Genomic DNA, 23,490 nt, shown 5'->3' on the forward strand with positions numbered 1-23,490 from the left:
GGCCCATCGTGTCTTCTCCACCAATCATGGCTGACATCATTCTCATCCCCATTCTCCTGCCTTCTATCCATAACCTTTGATCCCCTTATTAAGAACCTATCTATTTCTATCTTAAAGACACTCAGTGACCTGGCCTCCACCCTCCAGCTGAAAAAATTTCTCCTCATCTCAGTTTTAAAGGAGCGTCCCTTCACTCTGAGTTTGTCCCCTCAAGTTCTAGACTCTTCCACTCGTGGAAATATCCTCTCTACATCTACTCTATCTAGGTCTCTCAGTGTTCTGTAAGTTTCAATTAAATCCCCACTCATCCTTCTAAACTCCATCAAATACAGATCAAGACTCCTCAATTGCTCCTCATATGACAAACCCTTAATTCCTGGGATCATTCTTGTGAACCTCCTCTGGACTCTTTCCAAGGCCAGCATATCCTTCCTTGGGTATGGGGCCCAAAGCCGCTCACAATATTTCAAATGGAGTCTGACCAGCGTTATATGCAGCCTCAGCAGTACATCCCTGCTCTTGTATTCTAACCCTCGAGAAATGTTTGCAAATATTGAATTTGGCTTCCTTACTGCCAGCTGAACCTGCATGTTAACTGAATGAGAGCCCTGAACCAGGACTCCCAAGTCCCTTTGTGCTCTGATGAGATAAATGTCATTGAAAAGACAATGGGGAAAGCAGCATGAGAAGAAAAAGATTCAAAGTATAAAATTACTTCTAATGCTTTGCACAACAGATATTTATGATTGTAGAGGAACTAGGATGAAAAAAAAAGGACCACCAACTCCAAGTTCCCATCCTAACCACACACTATCCTAATATGAAAATATATCACTGGAATTCTCTAACTGTGGGTGTACCACTGTGGGTTCAAAAAGTCAGCTCACCACCACCTTCTCCAGGACAATTAGCGATGGGCGATACATGCTGGTCTTGCCAGTGATGCCCGCATCCTGTGACAAAACAAAAAATAACTACAGAACATGCCATATTTATCTGAGCTTGGAAAATGATGCTTTCAAAAATAAAAGTGGCTTAGTTTAGAATGAACATTGGATAATTACCCCCATCCCGAAATCTGGTTTAAAGTTTTTTCACACTTTTATTTTCAACCAACTTGTAGAATTCAGAACTTAAAACAATCTTAAGTGATCTTTAAGTTTCCCTTCAGAGTAAATTTGAAGAAAATATACCATCAGCATTTAAGCCATAACTGGAGGCAGGAAAATCTGGCTCATCATCCCACCATTGACTGCTGTTCTATCAACTGTCTCAGTACTGAGGTGGCATTGAACCCCTCTATCTTTCCATCCTTATTTAAGATGTCCTTTAAAAGGCACATGTTTAACAAGGCTTTTCATTACAGATTCATAGAGATTTACAGCATGGAAACAGGCCCTTTGGCCCAAGTTGTCTATGCCAGCCTTTTTTTTTCCACTGAGCTAGTTCCAGTTGATCACATTTGGCCCATATCCCTCTATACCCATCTTACCCATGTAACTGTCTAAATACTTTTTAAAAGACAAAATTATATCAACTCCACTACTACCTCTGGCCGTCTATTCCAGACTCTCATCACTCTCTGTGTGAAAAAATTGCCCCTCTGGACCCTTTTTGTATCTCTCCCCTCTCACTGTGAAACTTTGCCCTCTAGCTTTAGAGTCCCCTACATTTGGGAAAAGATGTTGACTATCTAGCTTATCTATGCCCCTTATTATTTTATAGACTTCTATACGATCACTTCTCAGCCATCTACACTCCAGGGAAAGAAATGTCCCAGTCTATCCAGACTCCCCTTATAACTGAAACCATCAAGTTCCGGTAGCATCCTAGTAAACGTTTTCTGCACTCTTTCTAGTTTAATAATATCCTTTCTATAATAGGGTGACCAGACGTGTATACAGTACTCCAAGCGTGGCCTCACCAATGTCTTGTACAACTTCGTTTCTGCAGGATTTTTTTGGCTGCACTCACCCCAAAACCGTAAAGTCCCATCCAAGGTCAATGAGCCTTTGCATGGTCCACACCCTGCTCCCTCCGATTCCCATGGCGGGCGGGACAGTAAAATTCCCACTTTTGTGTGAGTGGGTAGCCCCGGCAACCCCAAATCCCCCCTCAGCAAAAATGGCCAAGGCTGGGAACGGTTTCGGGAAACCATCATGGTGGCCATCACCAGTAATTTCGGATCCCCATCCGCCTCTGTTTCTGCCAGTGGCAGGAAATGAAAATTCAACCTATCATATTTATAGTTTCAAACTGAGCTTTCCCAATCAGGGAATTCCGAACGTAACAAATCATTCTGAACATGGTAGCATTAGGAGACCAGTCTTACCTGCTTACGTGCTCAGAAGACTGAGGAAATTTCACATGTCAGCTATGACTCTCATCAACTTTTGCAGATGCACCATAGAAAGCATTCTTTCTGGTTGTATCACAGCTTAATATGGCTCCTGCTCTGCCCAAGACCACAAGGAAGTACTATAGGTTGTGAATGTAGCCCAATCCATCACGCAACCCAGCCTCCCATCCATTGACTCTGACTACACTTGCTGCTGCCTCGGAAAAGGACCCCATACACCCCAAACATTCTTTCTTACACCTTCTTCCATCGGGGCAAAGATACAAATGTCTGAGGTCACATACCAACCGTCTCAAGAACAGCTTCTTCCCTGCTGCTGTCAGACTTTGAATGGACTTACCTTGTATTAAGTTGATTTTTCTCTACACCCTAGTTATGACTGTAACACTACATTCTGAACTCTCTTGTTTCCTTCTCTATGAATGGTATGCTTTGTATAGCGTGCAAGAAACAATACTTTTCACTGTATGTTAGTGTATGTGACAATAATAAATCAAATCACTTTGGATTATATAATTAATTTGTTTTTGGACGATTATATCGGAGGTGATTGAGAGAGGTGGTCGTACAAGGCTGCCTTGCTCTTTTTGCATTACGTCCACACAGAAAAAATCACATTGACATTTATGTTGATTGAAATGTATCAAATACATCATTTTAAAGTCAATGTTATAATGCAAAAAACAGTGCAATTTTATGTTGAGGTTTTATTTTGTGCTGAGGTTTTTTTACAAGAAACATTGTCAATGGGTATCACAGTACAACGATCAAATTTAATTTGAAGAATATTAATCCTAATGTAAAACTTTGATTCATATCTTACAGTCAACACTAAAAGGATTTTATCAACAAACTGAGAAAACTGTGAAAAATTTACAAATGAATCAATGTTTAACGGTGTCTGAATGAAAGAAATTGTCAGCATCTTGGTATTATAATCGCTGAATATCTCTTCAACCGGCTTCTAAACACTGGTAAAGCCAGAGAAACAGATCACACATGGAATAGGGCAGTAATGTGGAGGAAGATGACTACTTGCGACCACTGGGGAACTGAGGTTCAGGTGTCCTTTTTATGCTGTACAGAGCGAGGATGTAAAGCTGCCTCTAACAACTCGATTTGCAGAGCTGGCACTCTGTTCTCTGCAGTGTGACCATGCTGGGACATTGACGAAATTGCAGCATGCTTGCACACAGATGCTTGTTCTACATGTGGTGCCTTCCTGTCAGGGCTGTTTGGAGTGGTGTTGCTCAGGTCAGAAGTTGAAGCTGGTTTCTCTTGTAATGTTTGCTCAGGTGAACAACCTTGTGTAAGCAGTTCCCTCTCCTTAGTATTTCTCCACTTCATTCTTCGATTCTGGAACCAGATTTTAACCTTTTGAGTCAAAAACATCAATGCGAGCATTTAAATTAGTGGATTGCCTGTGGTGCATTGTTTAAACCAGTAATGCATGTGGAGAGATGGTTTAATTAAACACTACAATATGAAAATTACACCATTGGAAAGAATTAGGATGGGACCGTTTTCCATCTAGAAGCCCAGACAAAAACAAAGGCGATGTTGTGGTGCAATGGGTAGTGTTCCTATTCCTGGTCAAGAAGCTCTGAGTTCAAGTCCCACTACAGGACTTCATAGAATCATAGAATCCCTACAGTGCAAAAGGAGGCCATTCAGCCCATCAAGCCTGCACCAGTAACAATCCCACTTGGCCCTATCCCTGTAACCCCACTTACTTACCCTACTAGTCCCCCTGATATTAAAGGGCAATTTTGCTTGCCTTTCAACCTAACCCGCACATCTTTGGCATGTGAGAGGAAACCGGAGCACCTGGAGGAAACCCACGCAGGCATGGGGAGAATGTGTAAACTCCACATAGACAGTGACCCAAAGCCGGAATTGAACCTGGCTCCCTGGTGCTGAGAGGTAGCAGTGCTAACCACTCAGATTCAAATATATTCAAATGTATTTAAATCAGGTTCACGCTCATTCTGGGCTTCAGCCTGATTACATCATCGGTGAAGGGTGGAGAAAATCGGAAGTCGCAATCTCGAATCACAACTTGTGGGTTCAACTCGATATTGAGTCCCCGCCACCAATTACGTTGTCCGGGGATGTGGGCTCAAGATCTCGCCTATGGTTTCCATTCCTGAATATCAATACAATAAGGCGATAGCTCACAAAGAGACCACAGGCATCTCTCTTCATTAGAGAACAGCAATGGGGTAAGCAGTACCACTTCACAAAGGTGGGCAAGACAAGGAGACAGACCTTCATGAACTATCACATCCAGAACAGGGATTGAACCTGCACTGCTGGCTTCATATCGCACTGTAGGCAACTAACCAACTGAGCTTTTCGACACCACCCCCATCCTCCTGAAAGTGTGGGTTATCATATAAGAGCTGGTTTTTGTATTCTAAGTATTCTTCCTTTCATTTTATGTAAAATTTGCTTTAAGGAAGTGAACATTTGCGTTATTCACAGGCCCTGTTATAACAATGAGCAAAAAAAATTTAAGTCATAATTAGGCCACTGCAATGTATAATCTTATGCAGTGTTTCGGTTATCTGTTTTATCACATTCTTGAAAATATTCTTCATGTGTTTCCCACCTCGGAAATTTGAACTCCCCCGAGGCAATTTCCATGCAATAATTACCTGGGAACTTCCAGAAAGGGTGGTGGGAGCATGGTTTGGAGTAAACCACCCCCCCTCCCCCCCCCCCCGACACACGATACACAGGCCTGGAGTTCAGGAATTACAGTGTCATTCTTTCATTTGTAATGCCCTTGGGAATTGCATGGCCCATTTCAATACTTCAAAGGTTCGATTATAAATGTAGGCTGTTACTAATTGATAGTGAACCATTTTAGATTCTGTTTGACGGTACCTGTGAATCTTTCAGCCCAAGGTGCGTGGCCAGTTTCTTCCTGTCCGTTTTACTGATGTATTTCTGTTTCTGGAAGGTTTTCTCCAGTGCTTTCCGTTGTTCCTCAGAGAAGACCACTCTCCGCAGGATCCCTCTTCGCACTTTGCTGTGGCTAACCTGGGGCCAAAGAGGAAATTCACAGCTCCTGAAAGAACTGCTAACTAAGGAGTGAAATAAAGATATTTACAATTACAAGTCTTAGGAATAAGATAATAAAACATTTAACCTGCAAAACTTATTGATTAATCTCAGCCCTCATCCTCAATCAAGTCATTCTCCAGAAACATATCTAGTCGCATCTTGCATTTGTTTGTATGACTTGCATCAGTAATATTCCACAGTAATTTATGCTCTACAGAGTTGATTTTATAGTTTAATGATTCAAATGCACTGTTTTGCACAATGGGGGACATATCAGGGATCTGTTTTGGGGCCACTGCTGTTTGTAATCTTTATTAATGATCTGGATGAGGGTATAGTTGGGTGGATTAGTAAGTTTGCTGACGACACCAAAGTCGGAGGTGTGGTAGATTGTGAGGAAGGGTGTCGAAGTTTGCAGGGTGACTTGGACAGGTTGCAGAGCTGGGCCGCGAGGTGGCGGATGGAGTTTAATGCGGAGAAGTGTGAGGTAATCCATTTCGGTAGGAATAACAGATGTGTTGAGTATAGGGCTAACGGGAGGACTTTGAATAGAGTGGAGGAGCAGAGGGATCTAGGTGTATGTGTACATAGATCCCTGAAAGTTGGGAATCAAGTAGATAAGGTTGTTAAGAAGGCGTACGGTGTCTTGGCGTTTATTGGTAGGGGGATTGAATTTAGGAGTCGCAGCGTCATGTTGCAACTGTACACAACTCTGGTGCGGCCGCACTTGGAGTACTGTGTGCAGTTCTGGTCCCCACATTACAGGAAGGATGTGGAGGCTTTGGAGAGGGTGCAGAGGAGGTTTACCAGGATGTTGCCTGGTATGCAGGGGAGGTCCTATGAGGAGAGACTGAGGGATTTGGGGTTGTTTTCACTGGAAAGAAGGCGGCTAAGAGGGGATCTTATAGAAACATATAAGATGATTAGAGGTTTAGATAGGGTGGATGGTGATAGCCTGTTTCCTCGGATGGAGAAAGCTAGCACGAGGGGGCATGGCTTTAAATTAAGGGGGGGTAGTTATAGGACGGATGTCAGGGGCAGGTTCTTTACCCAGAGGGTGGTGAGGGACTGGAATGCCCTGCCTGCTGCAGTTGTAAATGCGCCTAGTTTGGGGGCGTTTAAGAGATTGGTGGATAGGTTTATGGACGAAAAGGGATTGGTTTAGATTAGTGGGTCAATGTTTCTTTTTAAAAATAAGACTGGTCGGCGCAACATTGTGGGCCGAAGGGCCTGTTCCGCGCTGTAATGTTCTATGTTCTATGTTCTATTAGCAATGTAGGTAGGCACTGAGGTCAGTGATTCCTGTATGATTTTCGTAGAATCATAGAATCCCTATAGTGCAGAAGAAGGCTATTTGGCCCATTGAATCTGCAATCAACCACAATCCCTCCCAGACCACATTGCCGCAACCCCAAACATTTACCCTGCTAATCCCCTGACATTAGGATCAAGTTAGCATGGCCAATCAATCTAACTCGCACATCTTTGGACCGTGGGAGGAAATTGGAGCATCTGGAGGAAACCCACACAGGCATGGGGAGAATGTGCAAACTCCACACAGACAGTGACCCAAAGCCAGAATTAAACCCAGATCCCTGGCACTGTGAGGCAGCAGTGCCAACCATTGTGCCACCGTGCTGCCATTTCAATCCACTTCTTTCATACAACACTCAGTGCTGGAAATACTAATTCATAAATACCATCCTGCTGCCAATTAACCTTTATGCAAAATGCTTCTGTTTACAGCTCATTTTTAAAATGATGTCTGTGGGGTTTTGAATCCATTTGAGTAAGTTCTCAACACCAATCGAGGCATTGCTCTTTTAAACTTTCTTCGGAATCACAATTCCTGAGATCTGATACCTTTGTTCTGACGAGGATAACATCTAAGTTTCCAATAATTCAAAAGCCAAAGCCCAATTGTAAGAGTAACTCTTCCTTCTTTCTTGATGCCAGTGAAACAGGGATGGACTTTGAATGATAAATCTAGATTGAGAGCTTAAAAATTACCAAACTGATTTAATTTGTGACTGATAAGATATCTTCTATTTTTTGCCCACATTTGCTTGAATTTCCACCCGTTCCTCCAAACTTCACTTCAGGCTTTGAATATAGGACTATACTACAGTGAAATACTGAAGGAGTCTTCCAGTGTCAAAGGTGTTGTCCTCTGGGTGAAATGTTAAACCAATGCCCATTCTGCTCCTTCCAGTGAATCAGGTTGAGTTAAAAATCCTCTCACATCGTTCAATGAATTGTACAGAATTTAACTGGTATTCTACTGGCCCAATGCTATCAAAATAGATTGACTAGATAGTTGTTGGAAAACTGTGGGTCACAAATGATTCCCAAGTGCATCTAAATAACAAACACTTAAGTAATCTGTTGTATGTGAAGTATGTTAGCATGTTTCTGACAGGCATAAGGTCTCATAAAAATGCACATGTTGTTCTTGTGTCCATTCAACTAGCACTGAACAGCTACAATACATTTAGATGCTGTCACATGGTTCACAATAAAGATATATTCCAGTGAGGAAGAAGGACTCTAGGAAGGGGATAAATCAACTATGGTTTAACCAAGGAAGTTAAGGGTAGTATTACACTGAAAGAGAAAACATACAGGCCAGGATTCTCCCAGCCTGCTGTGCTGCCTGAGATATCAGCAGGTGGTGGGGACCTTTAGCTGGATTCGTGACAGGCATGCACCAATCACAAATCTCCCAGGTGATGTTTTTTCATGTAATCAGCTCCGTGTTGGAAATCAGTGTGGAGCAGATTAGCATATCATTGTCTGTGTGGAATCTGCATGTTCTCCCCATGTCTGCACAGGTTTCCCTGAAAACTCTGGTTTCCTCCCACATCTGAAAGACGTGCTGGTTAGCTGCATTGGCCATGCTAAATTCTCCCTCAGTGTACCTGAACAGGAGCCAGAGTGTGACGATTTTCACAGTAACTTTGTTGTGGTGCTAACGTAAGCCTACTTGTGACACTAATAAATAAACTTAGCTTCTCCTGATAGTTATTGTATTTATTTCCTCCACTTTCTGCCCTTGATTATAATGTATTGGAATATCATTAGTGCCTTCCACTGTAAAGACTGGTGCAGAATATTTGTTTAATTATTCTGCCATTTCTTGGGTCCTCATCATTTCCCCAGTCTCATTTTGTAAGAAGCCATTCTTTACTTTGGCCTCTCTCTTCCTTTTTATATGCTTAAAGAAACTCTTGCTGTTTATTTGTATATTAGTTTCTAGTTTACCCTCATAGTTTATCTTCTCCCTCTTTATTTTGTTTGCTCATCTTTTGTTAGTTCTTAAAACGTGCCCCAATCCTCTGGCCTAAAACTAATCTTTGTCACATTATGGCCAGGATTCTCCCAAAACAACAGCTAAGTGCCCAACGGGTGGGAAAATGGAAGATTTTCTCACGCTTTTTTTTTGCATGTACTTACCTGAATGAATCTCTGACACTCTGGAAATCACAGAGTGCCTCTGAGGGACTCATGTCAGAACTTGTGGAGTGGGGCCCCTCCTGGCTGGAGAGGCCAGAATAAGGCTGCTGAGTGGGCCACTGCGTCCACTGTCAGCAGGGAGATTGGTGCAGACACACTGGCCACCTCCCCCACACACACACACACACACACACCCCCCCCCCCCCCCCCCCCCCCCGCATCATTGGTCTTCTGCTAACTGTCCAAGTCCCCTTCTCGCCAGCAGCTGGTTTCGTCCTCCGGAATGCTAGCCTCCTGAGTCCCCTTCCCAATTGCTGGCCTACCAGACAACTCCCCCAGCCCCATCCGGGCCAGTCCCGATCTCCCCCACATGACTAGCCCCAACCCTCGCCCCTGATGGCCGACCTCGATCGTACCATCACTCCCTCCCCCACCAATCCCACTGTAGAGTGGCAGCAGGTCCCACCCATCACTGGTCAATCCACCGTAGACCCCGCCCTCCATATGTCTTGTCCCCTCTGGCTCTACCCCATTTCCCAGTGGGCAGTGCCAGGATGCCAGGCTGGCACTGCCCAAAGGGGCAACCCCCCCCCCCCCCCTTTCCCTGACCTTCTGGAGGCTCTCACTGGCTTCTGTCCCCACCGGCAGGTGAACACACCAGTTCTCCACTGGTGGGGAGCATTTGTAAACCCCGCTGGTGGATGGGGAGGGGAGAATGCTATGTGACCCAAAGATTAGTATCTTGAGTCTGCTAATCATTGTTAAATAGACTGTGGGAGGAAACCAGAGCACTCAGGGGAAACCCATGCAGACAAGGGGAGAACATGCAGATTCCACACAGACAGTGACCCAGCCAGGAATTGAACTCAGGTGCCTCGTGCTGTGAGGCAGCAGTGCTAACCACTGTGCTACTGTGTCACCCAAGAGCAGAAATACCAGGAAATCTAATGGGGTTAAAGAGTGATAGGTGCCCTGGACCTGCTGACTGCAGTAAGAAGTCTGACAACACCAGGTTTAAGTCCAACCAACCTGGTGTTGTCAGACTTCTTACTGTGTTTACCCCAGTCCAACGCTGGCATCTCCACATCCTGATGAATGCATCCTGAGATATTAAAGGAAGTAGCTACAGAGATAGTGGGTAACCTCAGTCCGATCTTAACACTCAGTGGAAGCCTCCTGTAAGTATCTGCCCAGATGATAAGTTAAATCATGATATGGCCTGTTGACATCAAGTAAATAAAAGCTTTAAATCAAAAGATTATGGAAAAGTATTATAAAGAGTTGGAACCCAAAAGTGAAGTTTGGTATTTAATAGGGTAATTATCTAAATCAAAGGCAAATACAGATTTAAACAGCTTTTGTCTATAAAATTAAGTTTGTCTGACTGAAAGTCAGAGGGGTGCACATATTAAATTGCTATCAATATCAAAAGTAGGAATCATTTATATGTTATTGTGTCATTACTGGAGGTAAAAGGCCAGTATGATGGATGTACCCATTCTCTGTACAACAAATCAGTCTGCGTCCATTCAGCACATACCCTTAAATAGTCATAGGTTCATTCAGCTGTACTAATTTCGACCAGATTCATGAATGTGGGATGATTGACAGAGGAGGAGGATCCCTACAGGGGCTCCTTCAATAAACTGCCCCAACCAGTTAGAATGGAACCTATACTCGGCTGAGAAGGCAAAATACACTACAAGTAAAAGTATCTTTTCCCACTTACTGGAGCTCACTACTCTAGTTTCAATCATTGTTCAGAGAACGAATAAAGCAATTTATATAGAATGGCAACCCTTAGGCGGAGTCATATAAGCTACAACCATACATCTAGTTTGTAACTGTTTTTATAATTCTTAAATAAGCAGATGCAAGATATTAGCCTCAATACATCGGTGGATCATGAGTTGAATTTCCTCTTTTTGCATACTTTCCTCATTTAGGTGGCAAGATGGCACAGTGGGGTTAGCACTGCTACCTCACAGCGCCAGGGACCCAGGTTCGACTCCTAGTTTGGTTCACTGTCTGTGCGGAGTTTGTATGTTTTCCCCGTGTCTGCATGGGATTCCTCTAGGTGCTCTGGTTTCCTCCCACACTCCAAAGATGTGCGGATTAGGTTGATTGGCCATGCTAAATTGCCCCTTAGTATCCCAAGATGTGTAGGTTAGGGGGATTAGCGATGTAAATAAATGGGATTACAGGGATAAGGCCTGGAAAGGATGCCCTGTCAGAGAGTTGGCGCAGACCCGATGGGTTAAATAGCCTTCTTCTGCACAGCGGGGATTCTGTCATTTAGAGCACCTTTCTCCATTTCAGCATCTAACTCTCCAAAATACCACATGAGGGTTTGATAACTTTCTCAACAGACACTCAACCCTCCTACACTCCTCTCTACCCCTTCACTCCCCACTATTTCCACTCACTACACATTGCAACTCTTTCGCAATGTACCTACCATACACTTCCCCGAACAAAGTCTGAGCCTGTTCATCACCTTGGTCCTTACCAAGCTCTCCATAGCCCGACAAAGATCCTTTCGTCTGTCTTCAATGCCACAATGACTCACTTCCATCTTCATTCCGAGACTGCCTTCAGTCCCATGTTCACATTTGCACTCCTCTGATTCTGGACTTCCTTTCCTCTTTGCTCCAGCATTAGCAGACTCTGTTTTGGGCCACAGAGTCCCGACCCTCTGGAATTCTTTCCTATAATCCTTCACCATTACCCCCTCCCATTCTGCTTTTAAAAATCTGCTGAACATTTCAAGCACTCTGTCAGCTTTGTCCAAACTGACCTTTTCTTTCCCTCTCTCTTATATATGAAAGTTACTTGTTGCATGCTTGGATGTAAGCCATGTGTGTGGTGCCCGATAGAATTGTAACTTGTTATTGGGAATGGGATGGTCTATGGTGGCAGAGTGATTAGCACTGCTGCCTCACAGCGCTAGAGATCCGAGTTTGACTCCCAGCTTGGGTCACTGTGTGTGGAGTTTGCACATTCTCCCCGTGTCTGCATGGGTTTCCTCCCACAGCCCAAAAGATGTGCAGGTTGGATGAATTGGCCACGCTAAATCCTCCCTCAGTGTATCCGAACAGGCACCAGAATGTGGAGACCAGGGGATTTTCACAGTAACTTCATTGCAGTGAGAATGTAAGCCTACTTGTGACAGTAATAAATAAATATTGGGCTTTTGATTGACTGGGGATTTAATCCCCCGCATGATTAGGACAGCTTTTTGTTTCTAAACTCGATTCATCCGCTGACTTGTAGTCAGGTAAGACAGGACAGTCTACCCGCTTCAGCTAAAGAAAGTCTATAAAAGTCGATTTCATTTCTGTTTCAATGAACTGAGTCTCAATGAGTGTGGTTGGCGGGTTCCCTCAATTGGAATGTGAGAGACAGAGTGAAGAGTGGCGAACAAGAGCTTTATTTATGGCAGTCGGAAAGGGCGCCTGACCCCATCCCCCCTCCCCTCCCAAGGGTCCAGTGCTTTCTTAATGCAAGCTGATTTAGAAAGTTCATCCGCACTGTGAAAAATAGTGACGAGGTCGCGTGTGGATGAAGGGAGTGAAAGTGGCGATTGGTCACGGTCCCGTTGACCATTGTACCGGAGCCTTGGCCGTGTAAAACGCTCTGTGGGAAAGTGGCAGCCCCCGAAAAACAGCTCAGGGAGAGACTCAGACCATTAAACAGCCAGAATTTGCTGCCTCGCTTGTCAAGAAGCATTCAAATTGGCAACTCTCCTTTCGGGGTGTGTTTTTTTTTAAAGAAAAAGCCATTTAGCCAGTGCAAATCTGAACAGCCGGTTTGATTTAATGTCACAATGCCTTCAGTAAGCCAAACCATCACAGAATAAAACCACTGGCGCCCTTTAAATGCATGTAACATTAGTTAATTGCCCCTGATATATTTTAGAAATGTTCTTATTTTTAAACAAACTAGAAAGGAAAATCATGTTTTCCCCGGGGTGAATGACGATACAATGCAAAGTATTGGAATAGATTAACTGGGAATAGTGTTGGTACATTTTAAGTAGTATTCATAGAACATTACAGTGCCGTACATGTTCTTGCAATGTTGGCTTCAGGATGGAAATCTGCAAAACGTCAGCCTGAAGACTGATTTTTAGCACATTGAAATGTTGACACGTTGTGAAGGCGAAACGTGGCGTTTGACTTGTAACCATTTTTCAGACCACATGAAATCGTATTGCTACGGTATACAAAACACATCAGGCGTTACTGATGCATCACAAAAACTTACTCGGAAAAGCAGTGGGGGAGACCGGCTGCTGACAGGACCCACCGCAGCAAGCCAGGAAGATCTGGGGGAAAGTCGGCAGGAAACATTTGGATAAAGCTGCAGAAAAAAAATTAAATCCAGAAATTAAAAAATTAGATCAGCGGTATTTCAGCTAACTTGCAACGAAAAAGCATTTCTTAAAACCAGTAGCACTGCAATAATCTACCCATTAATCACTCTGGTGTACTAATCTGTTCTGTAAATCAGAAGGAAACGAATTTCGGTGTGTCATTTTTGCGTTTTCGTTGGCCGCCACTACAGAATAATATTAAATGACAGAATGGTTACAACGCAGAGAGAGAGAGAGAGACAGGCCATTTGGCCCATTGTGCCCGTTCTTCCACTGTCTGCCAGAAAGCTTAATTATTAGTGTCACAAGTAACATTAACACTACAATGACGTTACTGTGAAAATCCCCTACACCAATGCGCCCATTCCCCTGCAGAACTTTCTCTTTTCTCTGCGGGATGGCACAGTGGTTAGTACTGCTGCCTCACAGCACCAGGGACGAGGTTCCCATTCGGGACCTGGTTTGGGTCACTGTATGTGTGGAGTTTGCACATTCTCCCTGTACCTGCGCGTATTTCCTCCGGTGCTCCAGTTTCCTCCCACAGTCCAAAAGATGTGCTGGTTAGGTGTGTCCGCCATGCTAAATTCCCCCTCAGTATACCCGAACAGGCGCCAGAGTGTGGTGACGAGGGGTTTTTCACAGTAACTTCATTACAGTGTGATTGTAAACCTACTTGTGACTAATAAATAAACTTTACGTTAGGTGATGAAGTCTACTTTGAAAGCCACCACTGAACTCCGTCTCCATCACCCTCTCAGACAACGGATTCCAGATCCTAACCACTTGCTGTGTCAAGAGGGTTTTACTCTTGTTGCCATTGTTTCATCAGCTTATCTTAAATCCATGTCCTCTGATTCTGGGAACTGTCCCAGATTGGGAACAGTTTTTCCCTGTCTGCACTGTCCAGAACCCTCCTGATTTTCAACATCTCTATCAGATCTCCTCTCAACTTTCTCTTTTCCAGGGAGTAAAGTAAAAGTAAAAAGTTTATTAGTGCCACAAGTAGGTTTACATTAACACTGAGATGAAGATACTCTGAAAATCCCCTCGTTGCCACATTCCTGTTCGGGTATACTGAAGGAAAATTTTAGCATGGCCAATGCATCTAACCAGCCCCAACCACCCCCAACTTCTCTGATCAATCCATGTAACTGAACTTCCCCATCCCTGGAAGCATTCTGGTGAATCTTCTCTGCACCGTCTAAAACCTTTATATCCATCCTGAAGCTTGTTACCTAATACTGGATACAATATTCTGGTTGGGGCCACCCCAGTGTTTTATAAAGCTTCATCATAGTGTCCTTGCTTTTGCATTTTATGGCCCTATTTATAAAGCCCAGGATGCTGTCTGTTTTCTTAACCACTCTCTCATCTGTCCTGCCACCTTCAATGATTTGTACACATATTCACCCAGGTCCCTGTGCACCTTTAGAACTGTGCCATTTACTTTATATTCATAGAATCGTAGAATCCTTACAGTGAAGAAGTAGGCCAATCAGTCCATCAAGTATGCACCGACCACAATCCCATCCAGGACCTATTCCTGTAACCCCACATACTTACCCTGCTAATCCCCTGACATGCCCAGTCAATGCCCAAAGAAGAATGAGCGGAGATTTGATAGAGGTGTATAAGATTTTGATGGGTATAGATACAGTGAATGCAAGCAGGCTTTTTCCATTGAGGCTAGGGGAGAAAAAAACCAGAGGGCGTGGGTTAAGGGTGAAAGGAGGAAAGTTTAAAGGGAATATTGGGGGGGGGGGCTTCTTCACACAGAGAGTGGTGGGAGAGTGGAATGAGCTGCCGGATAAAGTGGGAAATGCGGGGTCACTTTTAATATTTAAGAAAAACTTGGACAGGTATATGGATGAGAGGGGTGTGGAGGGATATGTGCAGGTCAGTGGGACTAGGCAAAAAATGATTTGGCACAGACAAGAAGGGCCAAAAGGCCTGTTTCTGAGCTGTAAATTTTCTATGGTTCTTCTATGGTTCTAACCTAACCCGCACATCTTCGGATTGTGGGAGGAAACCGGAGTACCCGAAAGAAACCCACACAGATATGGGGAGAATGTGCAAACCACAGAGGTAGTGACCCCTGGGCCAGAATTGAACTTGGGTCCCTTGGCACTGTGAGACAGCAGTGCTAACCACTGTGCCACCATGCCACTCCTAAATCCAAAATGATGGATAATCATGGCAGCACGGTGGCACAGTGGTTAGCATTGTCACTTGTCCAGCATTTCCTCCAACCTGCCTGCTCTTGTGAAATTTAACACTATCCTCCACACCACTGACAATGTTTCCAAGTGTTGCCTCATGCGCAAACTTTGTAACTGGGCCATGGCTGGGTTACTAATATATTAAGTCTGACAACACCAGGTTTTAGTCCAGCCGATTTATTTGATAATAGACTCACAAGCTTTCGGGGTTAGTCCCTTCGTCAGGTGAATGGAGAGTTCTGGCCTCAGACAGAGCATATAAAGCACAGTTTCTCTAAACTGTCTGTGCTTTATATGCTCTGTCTGAGGCCAGAACTCTCCATTCACCTGACAAAGGGACTAACCCTGAAAGCTTGTGAGTCTATTATCAAATAAATTGGTTGGACTGAAACCTGGTGTTGTCAGACGTTTTACTGTGTTTACGCCAGTCCAACGCCGGCATACCCACATCATTACTAATATATATCAGGGAAAACAGGGGTTCTAATACTGACAACTGTAGAAACCCACTAAAAACCTTCCCTCAATCCAAAAGGCAACTTTTCACCACTACTCTGTGTTTTCTGTCTCTCAGCCAATTTTATATCTTTTTATTCCACGAGGTGGGAAATCTATTCTGGGGCAGCACAGTGACACAGTGGTAAGCACTGCTGCCTCACAGCGCCAGGGTCCTGGGTTCAATTCTGGCCTCAGGTCACTGTCTGTGTGGAGTTTGCATTCTCTCCATGTCTGCATGGGTTTCCTCTGGATGGTCCAGTTTCCTCCCATATCCAACCTTAGTGTGTTGGGGATTAGCAGGATAAATATGTATGGTTACAGGAATAGGATTGGGGATTGTGATTGGTGCAGACTTGATGGGCCAAATGGCCTCCTTCTGCACTGTAGCAATTATATGATTCTGTGGCAGTTTATCAAATGCTTTTTAGCAGTCCTTTTATGATACATCAACAGCACTAACATTATATTACTTCATCAAAAAACTCAAGCGAGTTAAATATGATTTCCCCTTAACAAATCCATGCTGACTTTCCTTAGTTAATCTATATTTGCCCAAGTAACTGTTAATTTTGTCCTGAATCACTGTTTTGAAAAGCTTCCCACTATCAAGGTTAAACTGCGTGGTCTGTAGTTGCTGGGCATGTCCTTAAACCTTTTTTTTTGAACAAGTGTGACGATCCAGTGCCTTTACGAAATGTATTTTAATCATGTTTCTCTGCAGGTTTTTCAAGCAGGTGCTAGCATTTTATTGGTGCTATGATACCTGTAACCAGTGTCCTCTAATTGTTACTGAAGCAATATAATGGACATCATACTGATTTTAATCTGGACTAATGCAGTGTTCTGTGGTTTAATGGTCCTTTGGGGACTGATGAGTGGAGCTCGATTTTGAAATAATTGACAGGTCAGGTGATATGCCTGGGGATAGTATTTTTTCCACAGAAAAGTCCAGTTTTTAGTTTTGGTTCTCAGTTGCTGCTAGAAGCTGGTGGAAGAAGGCAGTGTCTCTGCCTCTGTCAGTGGATGCTTGCTGAAAATTCTGGGACTGGGAAGCCTCCGAGAATTGATCCAACATTCAAAGGTTCAATTGACACCAGGTGTAAAAATGCTGAAAATCCAGCATCGTATGTGCATACTTGTTTTTGTGCCAAATCTGCAGAAGGGTGTGGGATGGTATTTGACTTGGAACAACAGCGATAGCTAGTGGTTAAAGTTTGCATTGTTAATTCTTGTAATTGGTAAAAGTTATGCTAATTCTTTTTGTTAAGTTTTAACTATGTTCTTAAATAAACTTAGTTTGATAAAAACTTCCTAGGGAGTCACTTGAAACATTCCTGAAGTGAAACACCTTATGTTCTCCCATGCCAAAATCAAATGTTAAACTTAGGATCTAGGTTATCTCCGCGAATATCTTGGCGTTTCTGGCCTGGAACTTAGCGCAAGGGTGTGACACTTGTATCTAAGAAAGATTGTATAATTATGGCCAGTGTCTTCACAATTTTCACTCTTACTTTCCTTAGTATCTGTGGATGCATCTTGTCTAGTCCTAGTGGCCTAGGACCTCATCCAGAATTTCCCAGTGTCACTGATGTCAATCTTTATCCAATTCGATTCACTCAACATTTCATATGAAGAAATGACTGAAGGCACTGGATACTGCAAAGGCTATGTGTCTGACAATATTCCGGCAGTCATCCTGAAGACTTGTGCTCCAGCTAGGCTGCTATACCCCTAGCTAAACTGTTCCAGTACGGCAACAACGCTGGCATTTACTTGGCAATGTGAAAAATTGCTCAGATATGTCTTGTACACAAGATACAGGGCAAATCCAACCTGGCCAATTACCACCCCATCAATCTACTCTTGATCATCATTAAAATGATGGAACGGGGTCATCAACAGTGCTATCAAGCAGCATTAACTCAATTACAACCAGTCTGAGTTCCTCCAGAGTCACTCAGTTCCTGACCTCATTACAGCCTTGGTTCAAACATGGACAAAAGAGCTGAACTCCAGAGGTGTGGCAAGACTGCACTTAACATCAAGACAGTGTTTGACTGATGAATAAATATAACAATAAAACTGGAGTCAATAGGAGTCGGGGGAAAGCCCTCCACTGGTTGGAGTCATACCTGACGCAAAGGAAGATGGCAGTGATTGGAGGTCAATGATTTCAGTTCCAGGACATCACTGCAGGAGTTCCTCAGGGTAGTGACTTAGCCCCAACCATTTTCAGCTCCTTCATCAAAAACTTCCCTTTCATTATAAGATCAAAAGTGGGGGTGCACTAATGACTGCACATTTGTGACTCCTCAGATACTGAAGCAGTTCACGTTCAAATGCAGCAAGACCTGGACAATATCCAGGATGGGCTGACCAGTGGAAAGTAACATTAGCATCACACAAGCATCAGGTAAAGACCATCTGCATCAACAGAGAATCTAACCATTGCCCCTTGACATTCAATGGCATTACCATCATTGAATCCCCCACTATCAACATCCTGGAGTTACCACTGACCAGAAAATGAACTGGACAAGCCATACAAATTATGGTTAAGCAAGCAGATCAGGGGCATGGAATCCTATGGTGAGTAATTCACCTGCTGATTCCCCTAAGTCTCCCCATCATCTACAAGGCACAAGTCAGGAGTGTGATGGAATACACTCCATTTGTCTGGATGAGTGCAGCTCCAACAACAATCAAGAAGCTCAATGCCATGCAGGACAAATCAGCCCATTTGACTGGTACCCCTCCCACACACATTTACTCCCTTCACCACCGACAAACAGTGACAGCAATGTGTACCGTCGACAAAACATACTGCAGGAACTCACCAACATTGCTTAGGCAGCACCTTCCAAACCCATGATCACTACCACCTAGAAGAACAAGGATAACAGACACCTGGAAACACCACCAGCTGCAAACTCCCCTCCAAATCATCCACCATCCTGACATGGAAATATATGACCTTTCCTTCACTGTCACTGGATCACAATCCTGGAATTCCTTCCCTACACCACATGGACTGTAGTGGTCCAAGAAGGCAGCTCACCACCACCGGCCCAAGGGCAACTAGTGGTGGGCAATAAATACTGGCCTAACTATTAACATCCACATCCCATAAATGAATAAAGTATGTTGCAGTTATTAGAATTGGCAGTGTTTACCAAAGTCTAACAGGTATGGGGAATTTACAAATCTCTATCCACTGGAATTGATTCTAAGTTTAAGTTCAATATATAGACTTTTAAGTATTTCACCATGATTTTAAAATGTATTTTTTATAAATCTAATTAAATATTGTTTTCATGTGCATTTTGTTTTATTCTATGTAACTGCAAATGTGGTTATCTCTTACAACTCTTTGGGACAAAAATCATAAAGCTGTTTATATAAGGTTGCATGCCCTAGTGGACAGAACTCCCCATGGATTCCTTTTCTGGGATTTGGACACAATCTCAAAATTATTTGCCTTTAATTTTTAATATTAATATAAAAATATTAATTCTTAATATTTAGATTCTGGAGAAGAGCTGAGAGTATAACTGCTGCCTTTCCCCAGAAACTTTAATAAAATGTGTTCTGTGACTATTTTTAAAGGTGGTTCCACACAGAATACTTGAAAAGTCTGCTGTAACTAATACACACACAAATGAGAACTGATCTCACAGAGGGAATCACCTGCTGCTGAACTTTAACTAACTTAGATCCACATATTATTATCTCTTTAAACCCAGGATGTATCATTACAAAATTCACAATCCAACTGTTGGCAAGTTTTCAATTTTTCTTCATAATAAATTTTAATACAGTTCATGGTTTCATCTGAATGGCACAGAGGAATACTTCTCTTGTGTTGTTTATGGATATCACTGGGAAGCTGCGTAAAGTCACATGAAATACGGGAATTCATTTGAAAAAGAAAATATTGAAGTACACCAATCAGCACACAGAAAAAAAATCGACTAGTGTCAAAATGTTGAATATTTGATTAATATTTGAACATTACGTTGCTGAATGTTTCCGTTCTTCTCTATTAATGTTTCTGCAACCCAGATTTTCTTTATAACTTATAATATCTATGATCATTTATAATATTTCACATTTAAAATTACTAATGATGTTGAAATTGTGAATGAGGGTTAGCACTTTATGACATGGCTTTTTAATTGCCAAGGAAACAGTAATTGCACAAGTCCTATTTGGTTGTTATAGTTCCAATTTCTGCTCTTGTGTTATGACGGAGATGCATGAATATATTTATATTCACTTTCAAACACCTTTAAAGGACATTTATATTTGTTAAATGCTTCCCCACATTCTGGAATAATAGAACAGTGTAATTGGATATTTCTGTGTCCTTTCTGTGTCACTACTTTGTAATTGGTATGTCTTCAAAAGGTCGTTGAGTCAATTCATCCACTGATTAGGGAAATTGAAGTTTTGTGTAAGATCTTGGATATGTGTGAAGTCTCCCCTCCATCTGATTCATTTTCCAAACATACACTATATTAATAAAATTGTTAGGAGCATATTACGTGACTGTCAAAGTTAATATTACATAAGGTGCAAACAAATCAGTTTCTTCCCATGTTGTATGTTACTCATGGCATTTATAATTACAATCAATATTTACAATATCCATTACACGTCAAACCACAGTTTCACTCAGTTTCCAGCCCCTCTAGGCCTGAGCTGCAGGGTGTACTGCGGCTAAAAGGCCTTTGTCAGCTGCCTTGTCTCTCAGCATTTAGTCCTGGAGCATGGGATGTGCCAGTATGTAACATTCCCTCTCCATCTAAAAGCTGATTGAAATGTTAATACTAACAGAAATTTGAAAAAATGTTCCCTGGACTCTAACATGCATCTGAGAACCCTCGTAGGCTTTGCTGTAATCACTGGGAAATTAGGGGAAAATGACAATCATTCGGACCTGATTTCAGGTCTCCTGGCAAATTCAGTTCTGGCGAGCATTTGCATTGATGCAAAGCTGAACCCATTTCTCATACATGCAATACGTGTGGGCACAATTTGCTTGTTCACGTTGCAGGCACCGTGTGTGGGGTGGTCGAATAGCGTTGCGTCTTCTCAGAAGTTATAGAGTGGTGATTTTTTTTGTATCTTTGTGTGGTAGATGCAAAATGCGTCTGGTCACCAGTTTCAGCTTGGTATTGTGAAATGTGCAACCATCAAGTTGGAGTTATACTGCCAACTGTACACTGCTGTTTGTCACAGTAAGGAACTCAGCTCCCCGGGCTGCTCCTGTTTTACACAAATAAAAAAACAGAAACACAGCACCTTAAGGCTGGAACAGATACACTCTGATAAAGGCAAAATGTTGGAGTTTGAAAGAAGTCCCCACCCCGCAGTCCTCTCACTTTCTTTCATTTGTAGTACAGACTTTTCGATGTTCAGATGGCCTTATTCTTCTGAACGATACAGAAACAGCTTAGGAGACGCCAGTGAGATTTTCAGATCTGGCTTTGCACTGGGCGGGAGTTATATTGTATCTTGCAACGCATTGGGGTTGTCGCCACTTGCATTTAGTATAGTCTAATCATGGTTACTTTTGTGTCAATGTTGATCTGAATCTGTTTTGCATTCGATGCTAAAGTAACTTTATGAATTGCAGCCGTCAAAGCACAAATCCACAAACCCTTAGGAATTGTATAGCATTTGGTTTTTAGCTGAATCTACAGAAGCATCCACAGTACAATAAAATTATACTATGACTTCGAATATTGAGTAAATTGCAGAATTGTACGTCTTTTATCCTTCTAATTTTCTTGCAGAATTGTGTGTGAGCATTGTTGAATAAGTAATTAAGTTATCCAAAACGTTCAGTGCAATTAGACAGTAGCAACAATATTTTAAGGAATGTGTCTGCATGAAACGCTTGCAGGCAAAATTATAGTACTTACCAAATTGAGTGGAAATTATGGAGGCACTTATATCTTCGAGTAATATTTTATCAGTGTCACGAGTAGGCTTGCATTAACACTGCAAAAAAGTTACTGTGAAAGTATTGATGAGGCCTGCAGAATAAAGAGTGAAATCTTACCTATTTCAGGATATGAGACTGTGTGGCTGGTGGAGGTGACTGGAGCAGGCTGCTTGTCTGAGGGGTTAACGAGCTGAAAGGAGGGTCTTGTCGGATGTGGACCTCCCGGTGGGCCGATTTGTTCCGCAGTCTGGGGCACTTTCACTGGAGCTGGGTTGGCAGGGATCGGCCGGAGCGGGCGGCTCAGAGGGGCATTTACCCGGAGCAAATTGTCAATGAGAAAACTCTTGCCCAAGTTGTGGAATGCGGGGAGCTGAGGTGAGTGGAGGAGAGGAGGTGCTTCCCAGGACACTGCCGGTGCTGGAACCGGACTTGGCAGCATGGTGAGAAGAAACAGGGCGGGGGGGGGGGGGGGGTGGGAGGTGTAGGAGGAAGGGGGCCAACGAATGTGGTGACCAATTTCTTTCTCTCTCACTCTTCCAAAGCAAGTTAGAAACAGCGAAGTTCCTTTGGTGATAAGTGACTCTTCCTAAATGTTGCAACTTTTGGGAAAGTCTGGAGTGAGTCTGGGTGCAGGATGTGATGCGATTGGCCTGAAGCTTTACATGTGATGGTGTAGTGAGGTGCACAATGTCACTCTGACGGGAAGGAAGGTGTGTCTATGACATGTCACTCTGCTAAACTCTCAACTGTAAAGTTTCCCAAATTCCAGCCCGCTTTCAAATGTCCGACCCAAAGCACCAAATGCAATTTTTTTCTCGCTAATAAACAAAACCAATTTACAAATTTTACCGCAGAGTTATGAACAGATTTGGAGCAAACTGAATCCTAACAATTTTCGACCCAATCAGCCTCTGATACTGTGTGTATTGTTGCAACAGTTCACAATCTGTTAGTCTGATCTATAGCGATTCAAATCAAAAGAAAATAACATTTCTAACGTCAGCAGAAGTTGTGTCCTAGCCAAACTATTTTCCGAGCTTGAGGTTCTGATTTTGGATAACTGGCCAGCAAAAACTCAAGAGTTCGGTTCTTAGGAACATCATTTACTAAGGTCACCCCTTTCACACACACACACACCCTTGAGTCACCTCACCAATGTCCACCTCCAGAAAATATATTCAGATGGCTACATTTTGCCAGTCAATTTGGGGTCGCCTCTACAAGCGCCGTCAACAGGCGAATAGATGGGTAACTCAAGGGAAGCGGCTGCTAAGGGCATTAAGTTCTGCAGAAGAGTCATACTGGACTCGAAACGTTAACTTCGTAACTCTGTCCACGGATGTTGCCAGACCTGCTGAGTTTATCCAGCATTTATTTAGGACATTATGTTTTAGAAAGTTTATTTATTAGTGTTACAAGTAGGCTTACATTAACACTGATGTGGCTGTGGATTAGCACTGATGTTACATCAACACTGCAATGTGTTAATGTGTGTGATACTTACTGTGCAAGTATCACTCCCTCCTCCCCAAAATACAAAATTAGCTACCATCATATGTCGATTTGA

The 23,490-nt window shown here is 43.0% G+C and overlaps 1 protein-coding gene across 1 annotated transcript; it reads right to left on the bottom strand.

Annotated features, from left to right (window-relative positions):
- Positions 1–3,287: 3,287 nt before the first annotated feature.
- On the bottom strand, positions 3,288–22,362 carry LOC145344377 (homeobox protein DBX2-like). The gene is made up of 4 exons (XM_080191505.1): positions 22,041–22,362; positions 13,148–13,243; positions 5,249–5,448; positions 3,288–3,733 (listed from the first exon to the last, which is right to left on the bottom strand). Exons 1-4 carry the CDS (start codon positions 22,360–22,362, stop codon positions 3,419–3,421), a joined length of 933 nt encoding a protein of 310 aa, XP_080047631.1. The 3' UTR covers positions 3,288–3,418.
- Between the last annotated feature and the right edge of the window lie 1,128 nt (positions 22,363–23,490).

Source organism: Carcharhinus amblyrhynchos, chromosome 6 (assembly GCF_965287045.1).
Source record: "Carcharhinus amblyrhynchos chromosome 6, sCarAmb.v2.hapA, whole genome shotgun sequence".
Taxonomy (NCBI): Eukaryota; Metazoa; Chordata; class Chondrichthyes; order Carcharhiniformes; family Carcharhinidae; genus Carcharhinus; species Carcharhinus amblyrhynchos.